The sequence below is a fragment of the Ranitomeya imitator genome, chromosome 8, assembly GCF_032444005.1.
Source record: "Ranitomeya imitator isolate aRanImi1 chromosome 8, aRanImi1.pri, whole genome shotgun sequence".
Lineage (NCBI taxonomy): Eukaryota > Metazoa > Chordata > Amphibia > Anura > Dendrobatidae > Ranitomeya > Ranitomeya imitator.
In genome coordinates, this window is record NC_091289.1 from 158910491 (window position 1) to 158938264 (window position 27774).

At 41.7% G+C, this 27774-nt stretch overlaps 1 protein-coding gene across 1 annotated transcript in view; it reads left to right on the forward strand.

Moving 5' to 3' along the window:
- The window catches only part of DPYD (dihydropyrimidine dehydrogenase), a 1420302-nt gene that overhangs the window by 1371925 nt on the left and 20603 nt on the right, over positions 1-27774 (forward strand). Inside the window, exon 21 of the mRNA XM_069737684.1 lies at positions 18334-18477. Within this exon, the coding sequence (XP_069593785.1) occupies positions 18334-18477 (144 nt within the window). The remainder of the gene's footprint in view (positions 1-18333; positions 18478-27774) is intronic.

Genomic DNA, 27774 nt, shown 5'->3' on the forward strand with positions numbered 1-27774 from the left:
ACCGCCGGCCACAAGACAGTTCCCCCCCCAGCTCAAACAGTGCTCTACCACTAGCAAAATTATCTCTCACAGCTTCACCAATGTGTAGTCTAGCCGCTGACATCCTTCAATGCCTGGCACTGACAATACCATTGTTTTGACATTTTTGTTATGTTAGGCCTTCGAAGCCTGTCTGCGGTCCCTTCTTTCTACAACTACTACACTGACCAGGCCACTGCTGGCCGTGTTACCCTGGAACCAATTTAAAAGTGCCTACAGTCAGCCCAATTTTGTTATGTTAGGCCTTCGAAGACTGTCTGCCGTCACTCCTTCCACTAGACTTCCACTGACCATACACTGCTGCCCATGTACCCCTGGAACCAATTTAAAGTGCCTACAGCCAGCCCAATTTTGTTATGTTAGGCCTTCGAAGCCTGTCTGCGGTCACTCCTTTCACTAGACTTCCACTGACCAGACCACTGCTGCCCGTGTACCCCTGGAACCAATTTAAAAGTGCCTACAGCCAGCCCAAGTTTGTTATGTTAGGCCTTGGAAGCCTGTCTGCGGTCACTCCTTCCACTAGACTTCCACTGACCAGACCACTGCTGCCCGTGTACCCCTGGAACCAATTTAAAAGTGCCTACAGCCAGCCCAAGTTTGTTATGTTAGGCCTTGGAAGCCTGTCTGCGGTCACTCCTTCCACTAGACTTCCACTGACCAGACCACTGCTGCCCGTGTACCCCTGGAACCAATTTAAAAGTGCCTACAGCCAGCCCAAGTTTGTTATGTTAGGCCTTGGAAGCCTGTCTGCGGTCACTCCTTCCACTAGACTTCCACTGACCAGACCACTGCTGCCCGTGTACCCCTGGAACCAATTTAAAAGTGCCTACAGCCAGCCCAAGTTTGTTATGTTAGGCCTTGGAAGCCTGTCTGCGGTCACTCCTTCCACTAGACTTCCACTGACCAGACCACTGCTGCCCGTGTACCCCTGGAACCAATTTAAAAGTGCCTACAGCCAGCCCAAGTTTGTTATGTTAGGCCTTGGAAGCCTGTCTGCGGTCACTCCTTCCACTAGACTTCCACTGACCAGACCACTGCTGCCCGTGTACCCCTGGAACCAATTTAAAAGTGCCTACAGCCAGCCCAAGTTTGTTATGTTAGGCCTTCTAAGCCTGTCTGCGGTCCATTCTTTCAACTACTACTACACTGACCAGGTCACTGCTGCCCGTGTACCCCTGGAACCAATTTAAAATTGCCTACAGCCAGCCCAATTTTTTTATTTTAGGCCTTCGATGCCTGTCTGCGGTCCATTCTTTCAACTACTACTACACTGACCAGGTCACTGCTGTCCGTGTACCCCTGGAACCAATTTAAAATTGCCTACAGCCATGTGTTATTATTTTAGGCCTTCGATGCCTGTCTGCGGTCACTCCTTCCACTAGGCCTCCACTGACCACACCACTGCTGTCCGTGTACCCCTGGAACCAATTTAAAATTGCCTACAGCCAGCCCAATTTTTTTATTTTAGGCCTTCGATGCCTGTCTGCGGTCCATTCTTTCAACTACTACTACACTGACCAGGTCACTGCTGTCCGTGTACCCCTGTAACCAATTTAAAATTGCCTACAGCCATGTGTTATTATTTTAGGCATTCGATGCCTGTCTGCGGTCCATTTTTTCAACTACTACTACACTGACCAGGTCACTGCTGCCCGTGTACCCCTGGAACCAATTTAAAATTGCCTACAGCCATGTGTTATTATTTTAGGCCTTCGATGCCTGTCTGCGGTCACTCCTTCCACTAGGCCTCCACTGACCACACCACTGCTGCCCGTGTACCCCTGGAACCAATTTAAAATTGCCTACAGCCAGCCCAATTTTTTTATTTTAGGCCTTCGATGCCTGTCTGCGGTCCATTCTTTCAACTACTACTACACTGACCAGGTCACTGCTGCCCGTGTACCCCTGGAACCAATTTAAAATTGCCTACAGCCATGTGTTATTATTTTAGGCCTTCGATGCCTGTCTGCGGTCACTCCTTCCACTAGGCCTCCACTGACCACACCACTGCTGTCCGTGTACCCCTGGAACCAATTTAAAATTGCCTACAGCCATGTGTTATTATTTTAGGCCTTCGATGCCTGTCTGCGGTCCATTCTTTCAACTACTACTACACTGACCAGGGCACTGCTGGCCGTGTACCCCTGGAACCAACATCAGAAAATATAAAAATAAGTATTTTGCTTATAAAAAAGAAAATACTGGTGAGATATCAAATGCAGACATTTTAACATTAAAAACAAACACACAACTCTAATCTGGTACAGTACTAAAAATGGCCACCAGCTACAATTACTTTCTCCTGCAAGTAGTTAACTGAAAGTTTTTTTAAATTGAAAACACACATATGGCATCCACCGAGTGTTGTCCTGTCGCGTCTTCTTTATATTATTGCCGAGAAGATGCAAAATAATGAAAATAATAAAATCATTAATTACCAAAATAATAGAGAAAGTCAACACCACATTGCAAATAAACATTCATTCCAAATAAAGAAGCAGGGCGCGTCCGAGGGTGAGTATATACCTAATAAGAATATAATCACCCTCGGACGCGCAATGCTTATTTCCAACAGCCTTCCTTCCTAAGAATCAGCCCTTCCGTCGTGTAGAGAGACGTTGTGTTACACTCCAAGGTGTTCCCCAGGTTGCCTTTCCTGAGCTTCGATCTTCCGGCTCTCGTTTAGTAGTTCTTGGAAACTACTCTGCATTAGGCCTTCAAATTGGGTATGGGGTGTAGAGAGATGGTGTGTTCCACTCCAAGGTGTTCCCCAGGTTGCCTTTCCTGAGCTTCGATCTTCCGGCTCTCGTTTAGTAGTTGTTGGAAACTACGCTGCATTAGGCCTTCAAATTGGGTATGGGGTGTAGCGAGAGGTTGTGTTACACTCCAAGGTGTTCCCCAGGTTGCCTTTCCTGAGCTTCGATCTTCCGGCTCTCGTTTAGTAGTTCTTGGAAACTACACTGCATTAGGCCTTCAAATTGGGTATGGGGTGTAGAGAGAGGGTGTGTTACACTCCAAGGTGTTCCCCAGGTTGCCTTTCCTGAGCTTCGATATTCCGGCTCTCGTTTAGTAGTTGTCGGAAACTACGCTGCATTAGGCCTACAAATTGGGTATGGGGCGTAGAGAGAGGGTGTGTTACACTCCAAGGTGTTCCCCAGGTTGCCTTTCCTGAGCTTCGATATTCCGGCTCTCGTTTAGTAGTTGTCGGAAACTACGCTGCATTAGGCCTACAAATTGGGTATGGGGTGTAGAGAGAGGGTGTGTTACACTCCAAGGTGTTCCCCAGGTTGCCTTTCCTGAGCTTCGATCTTCATGCTCTCGTTTAGTAGTTGTCGGAAACTACGCTGCATTAGGCCTTCAAATTGGGTATGGGGTGTAGAGAGAGGGTGTGTTACACTCTAAGGTGTTCCCCAGGTTTCCTTGCCATTGCTTCGGTCTTCCGACTCTCGTTTAGTAGTTGTAGAAAAGTACACTGCATTAGGCCATACAAAATGGGTATGGGGTGGAGAGAGATGGTGTGTTACACTCCAAGGTGTTCCCCAGGTTGCCTTTCCTGAGCTTCTATCTTCAGGCTCTCATTAAATTGTGGTTAAATGGAACAACTGCATTTGGCGTACTAGTTGGTTTGGGGCCTACTATCGGTGTCTGCCACTCCTTGCTGTTCTCCTCCACTGAACAAAGCTGTGCCGCCTGTTTACTACGGTTGCCAATTTTGAACTGCATTTCGACTACTTACTGATTTGGCCCTACTCTCTGTGTCAGCCTCTCATTCCAGTTGTCCTCCACTGCAATGCCCCCTGGTTATTCCTGTGTTACCAATTTTGAACTGCATTTAGCCCACTTTCTTCTTTGGGCCTATATCTGTGTTTCCACTTCATCGTGCCCATTGCCCAGCCAGTGATAGATGAGTCTGCTGGTACATTGACCCATAACGCAACATTCCCCGTGCACGCTACACAACAACATTGTGACCCTGCTGAAAGTCAGGTTGCTCTTCCCGCATACCATACCACCTTACACGGGGACAAAGAGGAAGGTGCAGATGAAAGTGCAGGTTCCTTCATCAGGTGGGGGGAGGAATACTAGTTGGCGACGTCACTGGCACAGGGCCTCTCATAGTACGCAAAAGTGTTGCTGCCGGTGGGAGGCGCCCCCGCCGTGCAAACACACCGCTGTACTTTGAGGGGCCCTGTGCCAGTGCCAATGCCAACGAGTGGGCCCCCCCTGCTTGCTCAGGTTCACAGCACTTGCAAAGTTGAAATACTTACCTCTCCCTGCTCCACTGCCGTGACGTGGTCCAGATTTCCTGGGCCCACTAATTACTTGAACCAGCCCTACCCCCCACAACTTTAGCCAAATGACCCCCAATTTCAAATGCCTTCCAATTATTATAAGGTAAATTACGCTTGACAAGCTTCATTAAGAAGAATGGATGGTTTTGACATTAAAATGGCCACTCTAGGTGTTTTCCTGGCCCCCACTCACTGCCGACTATGCTGCCCCATTGACTTGCATTGGGTTTCGTGTTTCGGTCGATCCCGACTTTACGTCATAATCGGCCGATTTCACTCGACCCGACTTTGGACATAGTCGGGTTTCGCAAAACCCGGCTCGACTCTAAAAAGGTCAAGGTCGCTCAACTCTACTCAAGAGTACAGATGGATGGACACCTGGATGTTCTAGTCCGGAGGGTTTGGCCGAACAGTCTCAAAAAGTTCGGGTTTGGGTACCAGAACAGTACCCAGACCTGAACTCGGGCCCCATTCACTTGAATGGGGGACTCGAACATCCAGTGTTTGCCATGTTGTCATATGCATGACAGCGTGGCAAACACCGCTTCCCCATGCCACATTCCCCGTCCCCATGCCATATTTTTTAATTATTTAAATAAATAATTTAAAAAGCCGGCGTGAAGTCCTCCCATTTTTGACAACCAGCCTTGCTAAAGCAGATAGCTGGGGGCTAGTATTCTCTGGCTGGTAAGGGGCCATGGCTATTGGCCCCCCATCCTAAAAATAGCAGCCCACAGCTGCCCAGAAAAGCGCATCTATTAGAAGCGCAAATTCTGGCGCTTTGCCCAGCTCTTCTTATTTGCCCCGTAGCAGTGGCAAGTGGGGTTCATATTTGTGGGGTTGATGTCACCTTTGTATTGTCCATTGACGTTAAGCCCACGGATCAGTAATGGAGATGGATCTGTAAGACACCTATCCATTACTAATCCTATAGTTATATGGTAAATAAAGACACAGCCTAATTCCGTTGAATCCCTCGTCTCCTGTAAGGCTACTTTCACACTAGTCCGTCGGCCCGACGTACCGATGGACCGTGTGATTGATTAGCACAACATGGGCAGCGGATGCAGTTTTACAACGCATCCGCTGCCCCATTGTAATGTACAGGGAAGAGGGGGTGGAGTTTCGGCCGCGCATGCGCGGTTGGAAATGGCGGACTCGACGCACCAAAAAGTTACATGTAACTTTTTTTGAGCCAACGGTGCGCCAAAACACGACGCATCCGTCGCACGATGTGGCCATACGTCGCAATGCGTCAGTAATACAAGTGTATGGAGAAATACGCATCCTGCAGGCACATTTGCAGGATGCGTTTTTTCACCAAAACGACGCATTGCGACTTCCGTCACACGACGCTAGTGTGAAATTAGCCTGAGAAAGCAAAAATAAAAAACAGCAATTTTTACTCACCTATCCGTCGTTCTGTCCCACGCCGTAACCATGTCTGGGTGAGAAACCGTTTTCAACCTGGACGGTGCCAAGATGCGACCGTCCAAGCTGAGAACCTTTTCTCATTGTCATTTTCTGCCTTCTTAATCTCTGTAGACTTACAGCACTGGAAAAATACTGTGTATACAGACTAGGTCCTCCTATCATGCGATTATTGGGCACAAGGAGGGCGCTGTAGCTTCTGACTCTCAACTAAACCTGAATTTACTCTGCATTCCAGCTAGTAGGCTCATTATACCAGGTAACTCCCTATCAGTCCTAGTGATAGGGAAAAGCAGATATAAAAAACATTTATTAACATTTTGCAATGTCCCTTTTTTATTATCTTATTTAGTGTATGGTATTTGCTTTGTCAATCAAATATTATTATTATTTATTATTATAGCGCCATGGCGCTTTACATGTGAAATATTGAATTAATGTGTCTTTTGGTTTTTTTTTTTGTATTTTCTCTGAATAACTATATAAGACGTATTAGATTATTGATATAGCTCTTTCAAGGGAATAAATTTACTATTTCACAACTGGATCCGTAAAACACATTGCAGCAGTAGTAGAAAAAAAAAAAAAGAAGACATTACTCTCAATGTGAGCAAATGTGCTGAAAGTTTCCAATTCAGTCAGTCACTGGAAAGCGTGTAGCACTCCGTCTTGTACAAACAGTTTAATATGCTAATTTCCAATCTGGCATCTGTAACGACCTATATATTGGCATTATCAGTGTATTTGCGTAGTCCACTCTGCATCTCCCGCATGGATTTCTATTATCCGGGTCCCTAGGGAGGAAGCACTGCACACTCCACAATAAGCATATGCACCATATTTCTAGCAGTAAATGGCCAATTACGGTGTTAAAGTATGACAGAATTCAATTAACATAAATATGTGCACATTTTTCTCTTACATGCTCAACAAAATGTAGATAAAGTGCCTGTCAATGTTTTAATTTTTTTCATGTTCTGGTTAGACCCGAGCAGAAAGCTTTCTCTCCACAGTATCATGAATATGATAATCTATGGAAATCACTATAGAAGGTACTTAAGTTAAGCACATTCTACATTAATCCCTGATGAATCGGAATCTTTTCTGTTTAGAGAATGTGTTGTTGTCTAATAGGTGACAGGCTGCCAGATGTTCATGAACTAGTAGAAACCTGTTAAACACAGCAATGATCAGCTATTCTTCCCGCTAAACAGAACTTTTCCTCTATACAAGAAGTAGCAAAAGTAAGATCATGGCATTTTCTGACTACAATAAAATGTCAGTCCTGTCTGTTTAAAAAAAAAACACAATTCCTTAATGACTGAATACAGATGTAACAGTAATTAAATAGTAACCACACTTTAATTAACTTTGTTTATGACCCAACAGTACAAGCAAATACACAAAGCTTTGTAATTTATCTTTTTTAGAGAAATTGCTTCTTTCCCCACTTATAAGTCACCTCTGCTTTTTTCACTCCTAAAACTTCTCAAATCTGTCTACAGTTCTGTCTTCAGTGAGAGATCAAACAACACCTGCTGATGTCTAAGCAGAGGGAAACTGGAGGGAATCAGGAAAGAGAGACAGAAAAATTGCTAAAGCTGCTGGTATAGAGGGTAAAATTACAGGAGTACAGGAGTAAAGAGACAAAAAAATTGGTGAAGCAGCTAGGGCAGAGGGAAAAATGACTAAAAGTGCAGGATACAAGTCACGTAAAGGTCAGAAATTCCTCATGTTCTGACACATGACGTCTCCCATTCTCTTCCAGCTGCAGTGGAGCCTGCTCAGCAGAGACGTCGGTCCCAGCGTCTGACTCAGGCTGATACTGTGCGGCTGGTTCCTGCTGTCCTTCCAGGCTCAGCCATTGTAACCAGTACTGATCAGCAGCGAGCAGGTGTCCCTGGGACTAAGTCCTGCTTTTCTTCTTCTGAGCATGCCCAAGGGACTGCCTCTCATTAGAGTTTGGGGGTCACATGCTCAGGTCCTGTAGCAGCTCCTATTGGACAACTAAAAAGGTTCCGGAGAGCTTCCGCTATAAAAGGTTTGTATGGCTGTATGGCCATGCGCTAGTGTAAACTTATTAACGTGTGTGTGGATGTATGCCTGTCGATGGATAAAAGCTCTGAATCATTCCCATCCCTAGTGTTGTTGACTGTTCGCGAATGGTGGAAGCTACCTAGCTCCTGACAGTGCTATTCCCTCATACCTGCAGTTTGTCAGGGGGCATGTCTTTTCCCTCCTGACACAAACGCCTCCCAGCTGTCACTCAGGGCCTCTGTGCGCCGGCCGCCCGCCCGCCTCCATTTCCTTCCTGAACGTCCTCGGCGCCTGCACTGTAAGTTTCTTTTCTTGCATGAGCAGTTTGCGCTGCCCTTCAACTCCCATCACATGATGGGAACTTACAGCGCAGGTGCTGGGGACGTTCAGGAAGGAAATGGAGGCGGGCGCCCGGGCCATGGAGGCCTTGAGTGACAGCTGGGAGGCATTTGTGTCAGGGGGGAAAAGACATGCCCCCCTGACGAACTGCAGGTATGAGGGCAAATTCTAAAAATGATTATTTCAGCGTTGGCAGGGACCCAAACTAAAAGCCACCTTGACAGAATGCAGCATTAGTGCTGCACAAGGTGGCTCTTTTAGTTACAAACGCCTGGGGGGGTGACAGAGTCCCTTTAAAGAGTTTGTAAGGGGTCAGATGAGACCTCAGAGTGTCCCATATGATTTTTCAGAGTATATGGAGGATTTACAGGACATTTGTTGAGAATTACCGTATTTGGCCGACTATAAGACAGACCAAACCATAAGATGCACACCAAATTTTTGAACAAAAAGATTTGAATTTTTTTTTTTTAATAAGATGGTGGTACATCTTACAGTCTGAATTTACAGTAGCATACCAAGGAGGTGGCAATGGTAAAGCAGGATCACAGGAGGCAGGGTAGTTGCTGCAGGAAGCTGGCAACGGCAGCAGGAGTAGTGTGATGCTGCGGGTCCCAGGCTGGTAGGATGTGGTGTCACATTGGTGTCAAGCTGCGGGCCCTAGGCTTTCAGAAAATGTCTCCACTCATCCCATTGACCTCCTGGCGGTGGGCTTTGGAAAAATGGCCGCCAGAAGCGGCGCATGCACAGATTAAGATCTTGGGAGCCAAAATCATGCTGAGATCATGGGAGCCGAGATCTCAATCTGCGCATGCGCCACCACTGGCGGCCATTTTTCACTGTTGGGAAATCAATGGGCAGAGTGGGAACTACACACATCGCCGATATTTTCTGAAAGCCCAAGGCCCACAGCCTCGCGCTGTTGGGACACCCCCTCTACCCAGCCCAGGGACCATAGCCCACAGCATCGCTCCACTCTTGCCACCGCCAGCCTCCTGCAGCAATAACCCTGCCTTCTGTGACTTCGCTTCACAGCAGCCAACCCCCGGTAAGCTACATTCAGATTATAAGACACCCCCCATTTTCCTCCCAAATTTAGGGGGGGAAAATGTGTCGTTCAATCCGAAAAATATGGTACATTTTTCACAAATATTATGCAAAGCTGACAAAACTGAATATCGAAAGATTTGGTCATCTCCAATAAGAAGTATTCAATAAAACAGACGTTGTTTTATGCTGTTAATAAATATATAAAAATGTCTCTAAACACACAAAGTCATTTATTAAAGAGAATCTATCAACATGGTTTTTGAAACCCTATTTTAGAGCAGCATGATGTAGGAGCAGAAACCCTGAATCCGGCAATGTGTCACTTACTTGACTGCTTACAGTCATTTTGATAAAATCCTCGTTTTTCTGCTGCTGATCTACCAGTTTCCAGAATGCTGAGCTCTTTATAACCCCGCCCACATCACTGATGGCAGTTTTCTGTGTACACTGTACATAGGCAGAAAGCTGCCAACCAATAGGAGGGGTGGAATTATCTCGTGCACATGAATATGGAGAACAATATGGCAGCAGATTTATTAGTCATATAGTAATAATCTCCTGCTCATAAAACAAACACTGAAAACTACGGCAAGCAGTCAAGTAAGTGACCCTTCGTTGGAATTAGGGTCTCTGTTCCTACATTATATTGTGCTTAGATTAGGTAGCACAAACCTTGTGACATATTTCTTTTAAGGGTCGTCTCATTTGAGGCCAAACCTTTTAGAACACAACCTCCACAAACATCCAGCTTCTGACACCCCCTGCAAACACCTGACTTTGCCAGAATAGGAAGTGTAATTTTACATGAAGGTCAGTCATAAAACACATGGTTGGCTCCAAGAAACCAGAGTATTGAACCCTGATCTGAAACACCTTATTTTCCCCCCATATGATTTCCACTTCATGTTTCAGGAAAGCTTTAAAGTCTACCTATCATGTTGATGAGAAAGAAAGAGACAAGCACTCAAAGGGTGATATGGGAAGGTAAAATGGGGGGTAGGGGATGAGGTATTGCTCACCTGGAGTTGTTAATGTTACAGCTTTAGTAAAAGCTTGTCTTAGAGCAGTGTTGCCCAAGTCTGGTCCTCAAGAGCTACCAACAGGTCATGTTTTCAGGATTTCCTTAGTATTGCACAGGTGATAATTGCATCACCTGCACAGGCAATAATTCCATCACCTATGCAATACTAAAGAAATCCTGAAAACATGACCTGTTGGTGGCTCTTGAAGACCGGACTTGGGGAACACTGTCTTAGAGCCAGCAACTTCAGTTCACCAGCAGGTAGAAGATTCCCTTCTTCTGGAGACAAGGAATAATGGGTAGGAGAATAGGCGTAGGAGATGACCAAGCCAGAAATGCATAATGAAATGACCTACGTCTACCTTGGAGCGTGGAACCTTTTTTACTTCCATCACCAACGCGGTCATCTCTAACGTCTAACCTATCCATTATCAATTATGTTGATGAGAAAGAAAGGAAAGAGACAAGGGCTCATAAGTTGATATGGTAAAGTGTTATTGGGGGTAGGGGATGAGGTATTGATCACCTGGTGGAGTTGTGAATGTTACAACTCCAGTGACAGCTTGTCTTACGGCCATCAACTGCAGCTCACCAGCAGGTAGAAGATTCCCTTCTTCTGCAGATAATAGATGATGGATAGGAAGATAGGCTTTAGAGATGATACTTTGCTGCTGAAGGTAAAGATATTTCACACGCCAAGGAAGATGTACATTGTTTTATTATTTGAACCAAGCCAGAAACTCGTAATGAAATGACTAACATGTACCTTGGAGTGTGGAACCTTATTACCTCCAGTAGCAACGCGGTTATCTCGAACGCCTATCCTCCTACCCTTTATCTATGATATTGATGACTTTCTTCAGTAGTTGTTGGTACCATATGTATTAGATGTGGTGCAACCAGAAATATCGTATATGGCTAGCTTTGGATCTTTTTCACTCCCATTTTTACTTTCTCTTAATGCACATATTTGCATTTGCATTTTTGCCGAATCGGCAAGCTTTCCCCGTGTAATGTCAGACATGTACTGTGTAATCTAAGCCAATCAGAAATATCCCCAAATCTTTTTCCTTCCTACTGTCACGAATAACTTTTTTTTTTCTCTTGGAATTCATAATTAATTCATAAAAAAAGAGTCGAAATATTATTTAAAACTACAGCCCGCAAAATCAGTTCCAGTTTATGGTTCATAGAACATAGTAAAAAAATAATTATAGAAACATTATTGTCAATCACTTAGTGCTCAATTTTACTAGTAATAGTTCAGTGATCTGTAAGTAATTCCCTGTGTAGAAAACCTGGCAGAACAAAGGACTCAAAAATTGGTAACCAAACACAGTTAAACTTCAAATGTTGCATTATATCTTGACCTAAGGGGATATCATAGGGAATTGAAGTCTTAATAGTGCTTACAAAAAGAATTAATGCACTTTAATGGACATAAAATGGATATAAAATGACACATTTAAGTAAATATGCAAGAACCATCATTACCCCATAGAAAAAACTAATAACCCATGACGATTAAGCCAAATATGCTGCACACTTTAAAGTATTAGTCTTAAAATTAATTGTGCGTGAGATAGCATTAAAGTTACTGTTCAAACTGGAAGAAAGAAATATCATTGTAATCTTAAAAATACGCTATATAGGATTTTATTACAGCTCTTGTGTCCGTGCAGTTGACAAAGTTTATTAACATTTCCTTGCAAAAATATTACGCTGCCACATTTTATTGAAGGCTTTTAATTTTTACTGTTTTGTTTGCTATGTTTGAATAAATTGAAAGAAAAAATTTATCTATGACTTTTCAGGTTTCCAATTATTTACAGTGGGTACGGAAAGTATTCAGAGCCCTTCAAATTTTTCACTCTTTGCTTCATTGCAGCCATTTGGCAAATTCAAAAAAGTTAATTTTTTTCCTCATTAATGTACACTCCGCACCCCATGTTGACTGAAAAAAACAGACATGTAGAAATTTTTGCAAATTTAATAAAATAGAAAAACTGAAATATCACATGGTCATAAGTATTTAGACCCTTTGCTCAGACTCTCATATTTAAGTCGCATGCTGTCCATTTCCTTGTGATCCTCCTTGAGATGGTTCTACTCTTTCATTGGAGTCCAGCTGTGTTTAATTAAACTGATAGCACTTGATTTGGAAAGGCGCACACCTGTCTATATAAGACCTCACAGCTCACAGTGCATGTCAGATCAAATGAGAATCATGAGGTCAAAGGAATTGGCCACGGAGCTCAGAGACAGAATTGTGGCAAGGCACAGATCTGGCCAAGGTTACAAAAGAATTTCTGCAGTACCCAAGGTTTCTAAGAGCACAGTGGCCTCCATAATCCTTAAATGGAAGAAGTTTGGGACCACCAGAAGTCTTCTTAGACCTGGCTGTCCAGCCAAATTGAGCAATCGTCAGAGAAGAGCCTTGGTGAGAGAGGTAAAGAAGAACCCCAAGATCACTGTAGCTGAGCTCCAGAGATGCAGTAGGGAGATGGGAGAAAGTTCCACAGAGTCAACTATCACTGCAGCCCTCCACCACTCAGGCCTTTATGGCAGAGTGGCCTCTCCTCAGTGCAAAACATATGAAAGCCCACATAGAGTTTGCTAAAAACACACATGATGAACTCACAGACTATGAGAAATAAGATTATCTGGTCTGATGAGATGAATATAGACCTTTTTGGTGATAATTCTAAGTGGTATGTGCGGAGAAAACCAGGCACTGCTTATCACCTGCCCAATACATTCACAACAGTGGAACATGGTGGTGGCAGCATCATGCTATGGGGGTTGTTTTTTATCTGCAGGGACAGGATAACTGGTTGTCATTGAAGGAAACATGAATACGGCCAAGTACAGAGATATCCTGTATAAAAACCTCTTCCTGAGGGCTCTGCAACACAGACTTGGCTGAAGATTAACCTTCTAACAAGACAATGACCCTAAGCACACATCTAAAATAACAAAGGAGCGGCTTCAGTACAACTCTGTGCCCATTCTTGACTGGCCCAGCCTTAGCCCTAACCTAAATCCAATTGCGCATCTATGGAGAGACCTGAAAATGGCCGTCCACCAACGTTCACCATCCAACCTGATGGAACTGGAGAGTATCTGCAAGGAAGAATGGTAGAGGATCCCCAAATCCAGGTCTGAAAAACTTGTTGCATCATTCCCAAGAAGACTCATGGCTGCACAAGCTCAAAAGGGTTCTTCTACTCAATACTGAGCAAAAGGTCTGAATACTTATCACCATGTGATTTTTCAGTTTTTGTTTTTTAATAAGTTTGCAAAGTTTACTACATTTCTGTTTTTTTCAGTCAAGATGGGGGTGCAGAGTGTACATTAATTAGAAAAAAAATGAACTTTTTTGAATTTTCCAAATGACTGCAATGAAACAGAGTGAAAAATTTAAAGGGTCTGAATACTTTCCGTACCCACTGTATATAGTTATCCAGATGTTCTTAGATGTGTGTACTGTATATAGATCTGCATGGATTGACCACTGTGCATTAAGCATGAGTTAAGGTTACCTGAGAATCTGCATGGAGTTGGCTAATGTGATAAAAGCATGTCAGCACCGTGAACTTCCAAGACAAAATGTTTGAATAGAAATCAGAATGTTTGCTGAGTTGTAGACCTCAGCCATGTTTAATCACCTCTAACAAGATTTTTCCCCTATTGGTTTTTAAGGAATGGTTATTCATTTTTTTGCATTTGTGGTACTTAGTGAATATGATACTTGAAGTACTTCCCCTCAAGTAAAAAGCAATAAACCAGTCTTCATCACAATGTTTCATTCACAAAATGGGAAATCAATTAACTTATTTTCAGAGAAAGATCCGTTCTAAATGCCTTTTTAATGACCTCTAATCAGATAGTGCCCATCCTCAATTAGCCACCAGATGCAGATCTTGACATTAAATTGGCGCATTTCAGCTTTTACAAAATGTCTACTATAGTGTATGAATATCATATAAAATGTTATAAGTTTCAATACTGTTATGTGTATATCAGCTCAAATAACAGCCTGGCTTTAATGTTCTAAATTGCTATATTAAAGGGATTAGCACATTTTATTCTATCGCAATGTTGAGTAGATTAATATGGATGGTTTGCATATTAGCAAAAAAATCACAAATCTTGTTACTTACTGTGCTAAAAGAAGTTTCCTAGCAATGTAGATTGTTGGCCACTAGTGATGAGTAAGTATACTTGTTGCTCGGGTTTTCCCGAGCACACTCAGGTGGTCTCCGAGTATTTGTGACTGCTCGGAGATTTAGTTTTTGTTGACACAGCTGCATGATTTGCGGCTGCTAGACAGCTTGAATGCATGTGGGTACTCGCTAGCAACCAGGCAACCCCCACATGTATTCAGGCAGGCTAGAAACCATAAATCATGCAGCTGCAATGACAAAAACTAAATCCCGAGCACTCACAAATACTCGGAGACCACCCGAGTGTGCTTGGGAAAACTGAGCAACGAGTATACTTGCTCATCACTATTGGCCACTCATTAGAAAGAAGAGACTGTGGCACTTTAAGCACTGTAATGATAATGACCACTTCAACCTTCAACTTCTGTCAAGGTCCAGAGATTCCACAACTCAGTTCTTCAACTTTTGAACCCCTATTGACCCACCTCTTCCGACAAGCCTAAAACCTGCAGTAACCACCGATCGACCAAACTGCTGCACGACGAGCTCTACTCTCGCCTAATGTATTCTCACCCATCCCTTGTAGATTGTGAGCCCTCGTGGCCAGAGTCCTCTCTCCTCATGTACCAGTCGTGACTTGTATTGAATAAGATTATTGTACTTGTTTTTTATTATGTATACCCCTCCTCACATGTAAAGCACCATGGAATAAATGGCACTATAATAATAAATAATAATATTCCTTAAGATAGAATACTAATCACAGTACAAAAGAATAATTGGAGTATAAATTGCAACTAATTCACAGAGAAAACCCCAGTATACTAGGTTAAAATGTAACTTTTATTAATACCAACTAAAATACTGGTGCACAAAAACAATACCATCACCAAAGTAGGGCAAATATATTGAGACAGAAAAGGGCAAGGGAGGTGCCTGGCCCTACTCTAATAACTAAAAAGCAACCTACACTAATGGTCTAATATAGTGGGAATTTCACCCCTTCCCATAGGGCTTTCTGAGGGGTAGAAGGGACAGTCAACGGTGAGTGGGGGCACCATTGTGCAGGAAAAGGGTGCCAACCTCCGTTGTCAGGTAGGGTGCTTTTTAGTTATTAGAGTAGGGCCAGGCACCTCCCTTGGCCTTTTCTGTCTTAAGATTTTTTCTCTAATTTGGTGATGGTATTGTTTTTGTGCACCAGTATTTTAGTTGATATTAATAAAAGTCACATTTTAACTTATTCCTTAACATAGACCACCAATGTAACATACCTACACCCCCAAAAAACCCCTCCATTAAATATTTTAATACATTAAGAACTTACACAAATGTCCTAATTAAAATATAAGGAATGTGGCTTAGATTTTAACTTGCGCTCTTCACATTTATTTCTTTTTATTGCATCAGTTTTATGTTTAAGATTTGTTGTGCTTCTCAAATTCCAGTTGAGTCAAACTTTTGTCCTCAGCACACAATTTTTGGTGCATTTTTACAAAACGTCACAATTTGATGTAAGATTACACAAAGTCCTCATGATTGTAAATTAAGCTTTTTTAAAAAAAAAAAAAATTGCCAGATATCAATTTTTTTGAAAATATACAGGCGTGAGAGTGTAATGTGTTTTTTTGTAGTTTGGATCAATATGAGAAACATAAAAGATAGTCTCAAAAAAGTGGAAATATGCAATGCTTATTAGAACTACAAAATTGTTATGTTTACTATTTTCAAATTAGCTGTTTATTGTGGAATCGATACCTTAAAAAAATCTCTTTCTGCGCTTCTTGAAGTCCCAACATCTCGAATGTCAAACACCAATGAGCAACCAACCAGCTATCTGTAACCAAAGTCTTGGCTTTCTACATGTCTGAAACTGATTATTCTTGAAAAGGTTTTTTGTAAGGTCAAAGATGGCGAGCTGTTTGATTGCAACTTTTACTATCAGTGAGGCGGGTTCCTCCTTGTTTGTTTATGTCAGTACCTTCCATACAACTCTTCCTCGGTAGCCACTTGCTGTTAATTGACATATAATTTAGGAACCCACAATTTGGTGAAAGTAGAAGTCAACCCAATGAATGAAAACAAACTTTATTTTACTGAAGTAATTGAAGAAACATATTTACAGTGGGTAGCAGGTACAAAGCAACATAAAAATATAGCATTATGCCAAAACAGCAAATCTTTAAGAAGGGGATGAACCAGTCATCTTCCACTATTTTACAAGTCTGCAAAAAATATAGATGGTCGGACCCACATCGATCTAACAATTATCATCTATGTAGTGGACGGCTGATCATTTTTGTAGCCTCAAATACCCTTCATGTTCATCATACAATAAAAGAGCTTATACAATAATATTTAGCTGTCAAATACTTCTGTTATTTAAAGATACATTGTGATTTGTGGAATGATTTGGGATAAACCAGCTGATATTTTGATCTTGGTGGACTGGTGATGGTCCACCATATAATTTTGGTCTTTACATATTATTTGTTAAATATTATAAGGAACTTGTCACCAGATTTTCCCAAAATAAATTACAGCCATCATCTTTAAGTCCTCTTTTACAGCATTCTAATGTGTCCCCAATTACGTCTGCAGATCCTAAAAAGACCTTTTATTATAACCAGTGGCGTCTCTGGTCTTGATCAGGCATCTGCTTGCTTCCTATAACAGTGTCCTATTTCTATGCTTCATGTGAAACATGCATCCTACGTCATCTACACAGTGCCCCCAATTGCGCTCATGCACAAGTGTGCTTTTCTCTGACTTGCTGAGGGCACAGCACAGTACTATGGTAGGCACCAAAGAGCACAGATGACCCAGAAGTAAAGCCAGCGCATGCACACTATAGTACTTTGCTCTGTCATCGGCAAGGCAGTGAGAAGTGCGTTTGCACAGGAAACACTGTAATGATGACTCAAAATGCCAGAATTGTTTTCTTGGTCACCACAACTTTGCATTAAAATGCAATAATGGTCAATGAAAAGATTGTATCTGAATCAATATGGTGTCATTGAAAACGTCAGCTTGGTGCACAAAAAATAAGCCCTCACTCAACCCGAGATCAAGAAAAATGGGGATGCTATGGGTATCGGAAAATGGAGCAAATTTTTTTTTTCAACAAACTTTGGAATTTGTTTTCACCACCTAGATAAAAAAGAATCTAGACATGTTTGGTGTCTATGAACTCGAAATGACCTGGAGTATCATTATGGCAGGTCACATTTAGCATTTAGTGAACATAGTAAAAAAGCAAAACAAAAAAAAATTGTGAAATTGCACTTTTTTTGCAATTTTATCACACTTGGAATTTTTTTCCTGTTTTTTAGTACATTATATGTTAAAACCAATAGTATCATTGAAAAGTACAACTCGTCCCGCAAAAAACAAGCTCTCACATGGCCATATTGACGAAAAAATTTAAAAGTTATGGCTCTGGGAAGAAAGGGAGCAAAAAACGAAAATGCAAAATCAAAAATACTTCTGGTCGTTAAGGGGTTAATCTAAGGAGTTAAAGAGTAGGGCTTTGGTTTTGACTTGGCCATTCCTAGTTTCCTTTTGCAATTCCAATGTCAATTTAACATTATTCTTAGGATCGGATCATTGTCCTTCTGCGTTACCCAATTTCGTACAAGCGTAAACTGCTGCTTGATCTTATTTGCGCTACGATTATACTGGTATAAAATAGAGTTTATAATTGTCCTAATGACAAGTTTTCCAGGATATGTGGCTAAAAACATCTCAGATCAACATTACTTCATCAGCCTGCCTAACAGTATGTGGCTTTCAACAACCAAGTTATATGACATCATGCTACAATAAAAAAAATTCAGCTGAAGAGCTACTGATTATGGACTACTGATCAATAAAGATACAGTGACATATTTTATCTAACTCTGAAAAAAACATAAAAAAATATAATTTGTATTAACTTTTTCCTTTTTACCTTCTTTTCCAGAAACTGCCAAGTTTTGGACCATTTTTAGATCAGCGAAAGAGAATCATTGCTGAGAACAAGATCAAGTCACTTTCTGAAAATGCAAATGCTTCTACAAATGAAAAGAAACCCTTCCATCCAAAGAAACCTGTACCAGCAGTCAAGGTAAAAAAAAAGAAAAATAAAAGAAAAAAGATGATTTGTAAGGACAAATATAGAACTGAATGCGGCAACGGGAAATTATTGGCAACTATTCACTTTCCTTCATACACATTTTGTACACTTTGCATTAAAAAAAATGTGGTCGTGGTAAGGAGGCGTCTGTTCTTTCTGATATTCGGGGCAGGCTAATCCTTTGTATCTAATATATACAGTTCCTAAATCATTAGATAGCTCTGACACATTTTAATTAGAAAGGTTTATTTGGCCCCCCTGCTACTCCTTTCTGTCTTAGAATGTACATTGCAAATAAGTGAGTGACTGTAGTCAAAATGCGGAGCTGATTTATAAAGACTCACAGATGTTCTGTTAAGGTATAATTAGTTTTGTAATATTCAAGGATGGCTGCACTCTTTGTTCCTTCCTTTTGATTGTTAAATAACATTGTGTTAGTTATATCTCTCGCACAGTGCATATGTGCAATGAATTGAAAACTTCTGAAAGTATTACTTTTGATAAAAGATTAAAGCGGCAGTATCAGGGGCTCGTAATGAACATCTAGTCTGAATTTTTTTTTTTACAGTTGACATGTACTGATACTTTTTGTTGGAGTATCTAAATAATATTGTTGGGTCCCGTTTGACAGTCCCTGTGTTTAAAGGGAACCTGTCACCCCCAAAATCAAAGATGAGCTAAGCCCAACAACATCTCAGGGTCTTACCTACAGCATTCTGTAATGCTGTAGATAAGCCCCCGATGTATCCTGAAAGATGAGAAATAAAGGTTATATTATACTCACCCAGTGGCGGTCCCGCTGCGGTCCGGTCCAATGGGCATCGCGGGCCGGTCCGGGGCCTCCCATCTTCTTATGATGACATCCTCTTCTTGTATTCACTCTGCGGCTCCGGCACAGGCGTACTGTCTGCTCTGTTGAGGGCAGAGCAAAGTACTGCAGTGCGCAGCCGCCGGGAAAGGTCAAAGAGGCCCAGCGCCTGCGCACTGCAGTACTTTGTTCTGCTCTCAACAGTGCAGACAAAGTAGGCCTGTGCTGGAGCCGCAGCATGAAGACAAGAAGAGGACGTCATACTATGAAGATGGGAGGCGCCGGACCCGGACCGCGACGCCCATCAGATTGGACTGCCCCCCTGGTGAGTATAATCTAACCTCTTTTTCTCATCTTTCAGGATACATCGGGGGCTTAACTACAGCATTCCAGAATGCTTTAGATAAGCCCCTAATGGTGGTGGGCTTAGCTCATCTTCGATCTTGGGGGTGACAGGTTCCCTTTAAATGTTTTGTGGAAACCATTACAATATAAATTACCTGTGAGAATTTATATTTCTTCCGCCGCTTGACATGAATCATGAAATGTTTAGAGATAAGCAAATCTTTTGAAATTCAAAATTGCCAACTTTACAAAAATTTTCCCCCAAAAGTTTGAACTGTGGAAAATCAATTCTCTATGAATTGAAAGCACATAATTGCATCCAACCGCCTTGAAAATGACATATATGACACTTTTAGGTCTTCTGGGACAGTATCCAACCTGATTCATGCTCTTTAAAGTAAATATAGTCTTAGAAATACCAAAGTGACCTAAGCATCTATGACTATGGCTAAATGGATATTCACCGTTCTTCACTGCTGTGCTGTCACACACTATCTGTACAGTTTATTCAGTGTTTAGTGGCTATAACTATCTTTGTGGCTAGGCTTTTAGCTGTCACAGAATCACTACTATAGAAGAAAGAATCCTGCACTGCTGCAACACCTGAGCCCAAATATCCACTGTGTGTGATTACCACGTCAAATACACCGCTCTTTCGGATTCACGGGTGCCAAACCCTGTAAACAATTACATAAATCCATATACTGAAGAGAAAAATGGGTGGCACTCACCGTTTCTAAAATCCAATCTTTATTGTGACGATTTAAAACATCTTCAGCAGGGGGTTGTAGAACGGGAAGAAAAAATCAGACGACGGTCATTTCGTGCTCCCTTGCGGGTCCGGTAGAAGTGCAAGGGAGTATGAAACGGCTGTCCTCTGATTTTTTTTCTTCCCATTCTACACCCCCCTGCTGAAGATGTTTTAAATCATCACAATAAAGATTGGATTTTTGAAATGGTGAGTGCCACCCTTTTTTCTCTTCAGTATATGGATGTTAGCTGTCACATCTTCTCACTATTTAAATTTGCCACAAAATAGTTGCTGTGTGTCTTATACAGCTACATGTGATAAATAATCTAAGGGGTAACGTTTCTCCTTGTGGAGAGTGACATCCCAGCTCTGGCATGACAACATGAGGAGGCTTAAAAGAGGCCAAAAGAGTGTCCATTTTGCTTCCCTCTTGACAATCTATATTGGTATACCACAAAAGAAAGACATGGGATAGAGTAGTAGACTGTTTTTTTGTTGTTTTTTTGCAACTGACAACATTAAGCGGTAAAAAAATATTAGCTACCAATATATACGGTAGTTTTTGGAACATGGAAATCTATGGGTCACGGGTGACTCTGTCATGGGAATCAGTTATAGGCATTAGTGATGAGCGAATGTGCTCGGATACCATGTTATACAAGCATGCTACAGTGTTATCCGAGTATCTTGGGCGTGCTCAGATAATATGTTTGAGTCCCTGCGGCTGCATGTTTTGTGGCTGTTAGATAGCCCCAACACATCCCGGGATTGTCTAACAGCCGCTAAACATGCAGCCCCAGGGACTCGAGCATGTTATCCAAGCATGCCCAAGATACTCTGATAACACATTATGCAAGCACGTTCACTCATCACTAATAGGAATCTATTCAACTGTTCATACACTAAGTTTTTTCAGAAGCCTTTGTTAATGGCAGTTCCAATATACAATTATAAACTATGGGTGACAGAGCTATTTTACATATCCTTAACAGTTACCAAGGAAAAATGACATCCGTCACCCATGTGCTGTAATGGCATTCCATTAAACATGTCCAGGGCTTAGGCTGCTTTCACACATCAGTTCTTTGTCATCAGTCACAATCCGGTGAACTTTGAAAAAAACAAATCCGGCAAAAGTTGCCGCCGGATCTGTTTTTTTCTCATAGACTTGTATTAACGACGGATTGTGACGGATGGCCTCACGTTTCATCCGTTTCATCCATTTTTCGCCGGATCCGTAGAAAATTTGTTTTCCGGTGGCTGGAGAAAACGGACATAGGAACGTTTTTTGTGTCAGTCAAAATGGACAGCAACGGATCCGTCGCCGTCCGTCATTTGCTATAATGGAACCCTATAGCAAAGGATCCGTCTAATGATAAACTAAGCATGCATTTTCCATTCTGGGGTCTCTCACCCTCTCTCTCTCCCCCCAGAGCAGCTAGTCATATATTCTCCCAGGATCAGCAAGTCAGATCCCGCAAAAAAGCGGATCCGTTGCATCAGTTTTTTACAATTTGCAACAGATCCGTTTTTTTCAAAATTAGCCAGATTGAGCCTGAAACTGATGTGTGAAAGTAGCCTCATAGGTTATAATGGCATCAGTTTAACCAGTTCCATCTGAAAGTTCTCAATGTGGTGGATAATTATTCATGTTGGGACACAGAATTCCAGAGGAAGGCTTGGAGGCAACGGATGAGGGACGCGTACAAGTGTGGAGGATAGAAGGAGGTCGTGGGAGGACTGCAGATGTCTCTGGACCCTGACATAACCAATTTCCAGTTTTTAGGCGATGTTTACACCTCTCATTGAAGGATGTAACAAATGCCATTGTAACACCAAATGGAGGAATCGTCAGCTCACCAGGAAATCGGGTGCGCAGACTCAATAATAGCATCGTCCACAGCAAAAAAGAATGAATGTCTGGCACTCACAAATGGATAAAAAGTTTAAAAAAACCTCTTTATTTAGCAAAATTCAATAACATCCACACATAAAAGCAGGGGAAAAGGGAAAAAAGGAAGCTTTTCAGACACGTTTCGAACACACTGTGTGTTCTTAGTCAAAGCACAAACCAGATTCCCAGAAAGCCATATAAACCAATTAAAAACAGCATCATACACTGAACAAATATCAGAATCAGGCAAGTTTTAACACCTGCCATACAAAAAGACAATTAAAGGGAACCTGTCACCCCCCCAGTCTGACGAGGCGGCGCCAGGCGCCAAGAGGGCATGAGTGACGGCGGTGCTGCATCTGCATTAGGGGGGAAAGACCTGCCCCCAGGACTATTTCAAGGTATTTTGGACAAATTGCAAAATCGATTATTTCTGCAGTTACAGCACCAAGAACTAAAAGAGCCACCTTGTCAGAATGCAGCATTAGTGCTGCACAAGGTGGCTCTTTTAGTTACAAACGCCTGGGGGGGTGACAAGTTCCCTTTAAATGAATGACATAGTAAATGTATAAATAGATAGTCAAATATATATAAAGGGTATAAACAAGGAATAGATTAAGAGAGACTATAAATATAACAATTGGATGAAATTACACAGAATATATATATAATGGATTCATTATAATTAGCATGAAAAAAAATGACCACAAGCGAATTTAAAGGGTATATCCGGTACTTTATGGAAAAGCAAAAAATATGCATAAGCACTAACAGGCCGGTAACTGCAACTTACTTGCCTGTTGTGCATGATGCCTTTCTTCCCCAGCACAGAGTGATCACAGAGCGATCACAGACCGCTCCTGCCAGGAATTCAGCTGCCTCTGCTGATGCGAAAGGGCGTGACTTCCGACATCATTCTGATTGACAGCCGCCTCACCCAGTTAGGCAGCTGGATCCGGCTATCAATCAGAATGAAGTCAGAAGTCCTGCCCTGTTGATAGACCGAAGTGTAAAAGAAGCTTCTGCTCTGCAGACATGATGTCAGTGTTATGATTCCTGGAGTGGACCCACTGGATCGCGGTGACGACCGTCCCCAGGCGAGCTGACCAGGTGGAGCTTTAATAGTGTAGTAATAAATACTGGTTCTTATTTAAACCACGAGGAACTCTCGTGTCCATTTTAAACAGAAGGCTTCCCTATTGAACTATTTTCCATGATGATCATCACCAAGATTTGGAGGATTAATATAGTCAATCCCTTGCATATTGAATCCAGTTGGATCCACCTTATAGATAGAGGTAAAATAATGGTAAATCGCTGATATGTTACATGCTGTGCTACCTATATATGCCACTGTAGGTATAGTATGGGACGCTTTGCCAGTTGACTACCATTGTTAAAAAACTTGATACCAAACAATATACGTTTTTAACAATATCTTTCCGTACAGAAAATAAATGCATAATACATTTTTCTATACAGTATTCCAAAAGTTATGTTGACATACAGTATACCAGTATGGTATATGTGCACGTAGATCTATGTAAAGGTTTACTATATATACCAGGCGCTTCATTTTCCCAGTGTATTCAAATAGCAAGATGTAAATCAGTATCTCTAAACAGTGAATAAATTAGACACATAAGCTAGTTATATAAATAAAAGGTTTATCGGTTCAGTTTCTGTCTCAGGCAAAGAAGTCATTAAGGTCCACCTCTCTATATAATTCATTTATTCCGGTACTCGCTTCTCATGTGGACCATTTCAGCCAGAAGCCATTTCATTTTTGTGGAATATGAACTTTAAAGTGGACTTGGCAGTTGAAATGACCGAGGCCAACAAGTCAATGCGGGTCAAAGTGTTTTGTTTGTTAAAGGTGCAATTAAATTGACAAACAATTAGACTGATACGTTGCAAAAAAAAAAGGAGCTCTGCTTCTGTAAAGCCTTTTAGTTGTGAGGCTGTTCTGTAAGATGATCAAAACTTACAACTAAGCCTTTCATCTACATCTAATAATAAAGAAGTAAACAAATATCTCCTGATTTCTAAAGCCGAGGTGCATTATTTATTGGATCATTAGTTGGTAAGCTACCACTTGCATTAGATGCTGACTATTTCATGGGTGAGCAGTTCTCGGCATTCAGCAGCTGCAGGCTTGATCTCAACACAAGTGATGGGAGCAGGAAAGCCATAACTGCTATACTCCTAATGACAGAGGCTGATAAACATGACATCGAGAATTATTAATAGCAGAAACTCCTATTATACTACAGTACTGCAGTGAATAGTCAATTTTCAAGACTTAGCGCCATTTTCTTTTTCATCTTTTGCTGGTAGTGCTCATTAAATGTATCTTTAGGATACCAGATTCATACAAAAGGTTACCAAACTACCATCGGCAGACAGTAGCACATATATATATATATATATATATATACTGTATATATATATATACTGTATTTTCTGGCGTATAAGACTACTTTTTAACCCATGAAAATCTTCTCAAAAGTTGGCTATCGTCTTATACGCCAGGTGTCGTCTTATAGGGCAGGTGCGGAGTAATCTGCGGTCGCCGAATATTGTGGGGGGAGCGACCCCAATGACGAGGTGAGGGGCACCTCACCGGGAAGGTGTAAGTGAAGCAGAGGCAGAGAAGGAGATAATAGGATACAAGGGCGAGCCAGATGAGTGACAGAGGAGTGTTTTTCTAGGCACAGCACCGCTTTCTCTCTTTTTTGCATAACCCTGGCATCCCAGACGCTGGCAGTTTGCTTCACTTACACCTTCCTGGTGAGGCGCTCCCTCACCTCGTCATCGGGACCACTCCCCCCCCACTATATACGTCGACCGCAAATTGCTCCGCACCCACCCTATAAGACGACACCCAGCACATAAGACAACCCCCGACTTTTGAGAAGATTTTATATTTTAACTGGAAAAGTTGGGGGTCGTCTTATACGCCCAGTTGTCTTATACACCGGAAAATACGGTATATATATATATATATATATATATATACTAACAAGATATTCTTAGAATCATTCATTGTGTTAAGTGTCACCTGGAGACATTGATCCTTTGAGTCCTTGGTCTACATGAGCAGTTCTAATGTAGCACGGACCAGTGACGTTGGTGCAGCGAGACAATCTAGTTGGAATGACAGTGGTAGATGTAGAACAGCTACACAACTGGAGAAACTAACAGGGCGTAGCTTGAAAGCAATAGCAAAAAACAGACTATGCTATATCCCAAGGTTTATTAGTAAAAAGTTACAGATAAATAATTAAATAGATAATACTTGTTATCTATTTAATTATTTATCTGTAATTTTTTAATAATAAACTTTGGGCTATAGTTTACTCCTTTTTGGGCTAATGTTCTGATGCCCAGGTGCTGTGTGAACTATATAAGTTTGAGTTTCTGCCGTTATTCTCGCTAATGTGCATCCTGTGTGGGAAATCCTAGTGTAAACTGGAGAAGCTGAACTGGAAACCAGCACCAGAGCTGGAACAGTTACGTACCAAAGTTGACTTAGTGATGGGGAACAAGTGTAGGAGAACTGAGTTGTAGAGTAGACTCAATGCGTTAGAGTTTGAAAAGTAGGATTGGGTATAGCAGTGCGTAAATGATAGCAGAGTTGTAAAGCAGAGATTGATGTAACAGATTTGGAACCACAGAGTAGCAAAGAAGTACAGCAATGCTTGATACAGCAGAGATGACATTCCAAGCACTAATAGCTTCAAGGTAACCACCGGAAAACTCAGGTAGCATTGTGCTGCCTGAGCCAGGCTACATGATCAAAGAGAATGACATCACAGGAAAGAGTCAAATTGCCACAGCAATCTGATGCACAGAGGAGCAGAGGGATCAGGCAGCAGAGGATGGAGAAGGAGTAACACATTAAACCTGAGTTTACATATAAAAGATAATTTATAATGATAATATGATATATTTATGGAAAGGAGAGGTAGCTCACAATTCTTGGAATCTGTCTTGGTCTTGGCGTTCAAACCATACCAAGTTATCACCTATCAGGTGGATGGATGATACATTTCCATACTGGAAATAACTCTTTAATGACCAGACACCTTTCATCCAATTTGCCCACAAATGGTCTTTACTTTTATATTAGTTGTTGTATTATTGCTGATGCCTCTATTCATTGCACTTTGTTGGATGAAATGGAGCTGGTAAAAAGATTTATTTTAATTTCTTCAAGATCAGAGATGGCTGGGCACCCAACCAGTTTCTCCGTTACTTCAGAATTTTGAACCACTACATGACATGGACATTTTCCATTTTTTCTTTTAGTTCTTTCCTCCCCTTCTTCCAAAAGCCATAACTTTTTTATTTTTCTGTCAATATAGCCATATGAGAGTTTGGGATTTTTTTAGAGGAGTTGTAATTTTAAAGGGACACTGTCACCTGAATTTGGAGGGAACAATCTTCAGCCATGGAGGCGGGGTTTTTGGGTGTTTGATTCACCCTTTCCTTTCCCACTGGCTGCATGCCGGCTGCAGTATTGGATTGAAGTTCATTCTCTGTCCTCCATAGTACACGCCTGCGCAAGGCAAGATTGCCTTGTGCATGCATGTACTATGGATCAATATGAAATGGCGAAGCGAGAAAAAAATTTGAAACGCCAAAGTTACGCTTTTTTGGTTGCCGCGACATTGCATTAAAATGCAATAACGGGCGATCAAAAGAACGTATCTGCACAAAAGTGGCATAAATAAAAATGTCAGCTTTGAACACAAAAAATAAGCCCTCAACCGACCCCAGATCACGACAAATGGAGACACTATGGATATCGAAAAATGGCGCAATTTTTTTTTTTTAGCAAAGTTTGGAATTTTTTTTCACCACTTAGATAAAAGAGAACCTAGACATGTTTGGTGCCTTTGAACTCGTAATGACCTGGAGAATCATAATGGCAGGTCATTTTCAGCATTTAGCGAACCTAGTAAAAAAGCCAAACAAAAAACAAGTGTGGGATTGCACTTTTTTTGCAATTTCAGTGCACTTGGAATTTATTTCCAGTATTCTAGTACACGACATGGTAAAACCAATGATGTCACAACTCGTTTCACAAAAAATAAGCCCTCACATGGCCATATTGATGGAAAAATAAAAAAAGTTATGGCTCTTGGAAGGAAGGGAGTGAAAAACGAACACGGAAAAATGGAAAATCCCCAGGTCATGAAGGGGTTAAATCAGCTATCATGTGTAGGGAACGAAGTGGGTTCGGTGTGCATCAAAGTCAGGAATACGACATATGACGTAATTTTATGTCATATGTCATGAAGGGGTTAAGTCCAAAGCATGATATATTTTTTGTGTATATGGGCTTCAACAAGGGTAAGTGAAGTAACATTTTTGGGGAGCTTTTGCTGAAAGTGTGCACCTTGGCAAATACAAGCCTTAGGTTTTATTCGCATGTTGGATTTTTTGATACATCTTGTGTATTTGTTCTGTGGAAACAAAATGCAG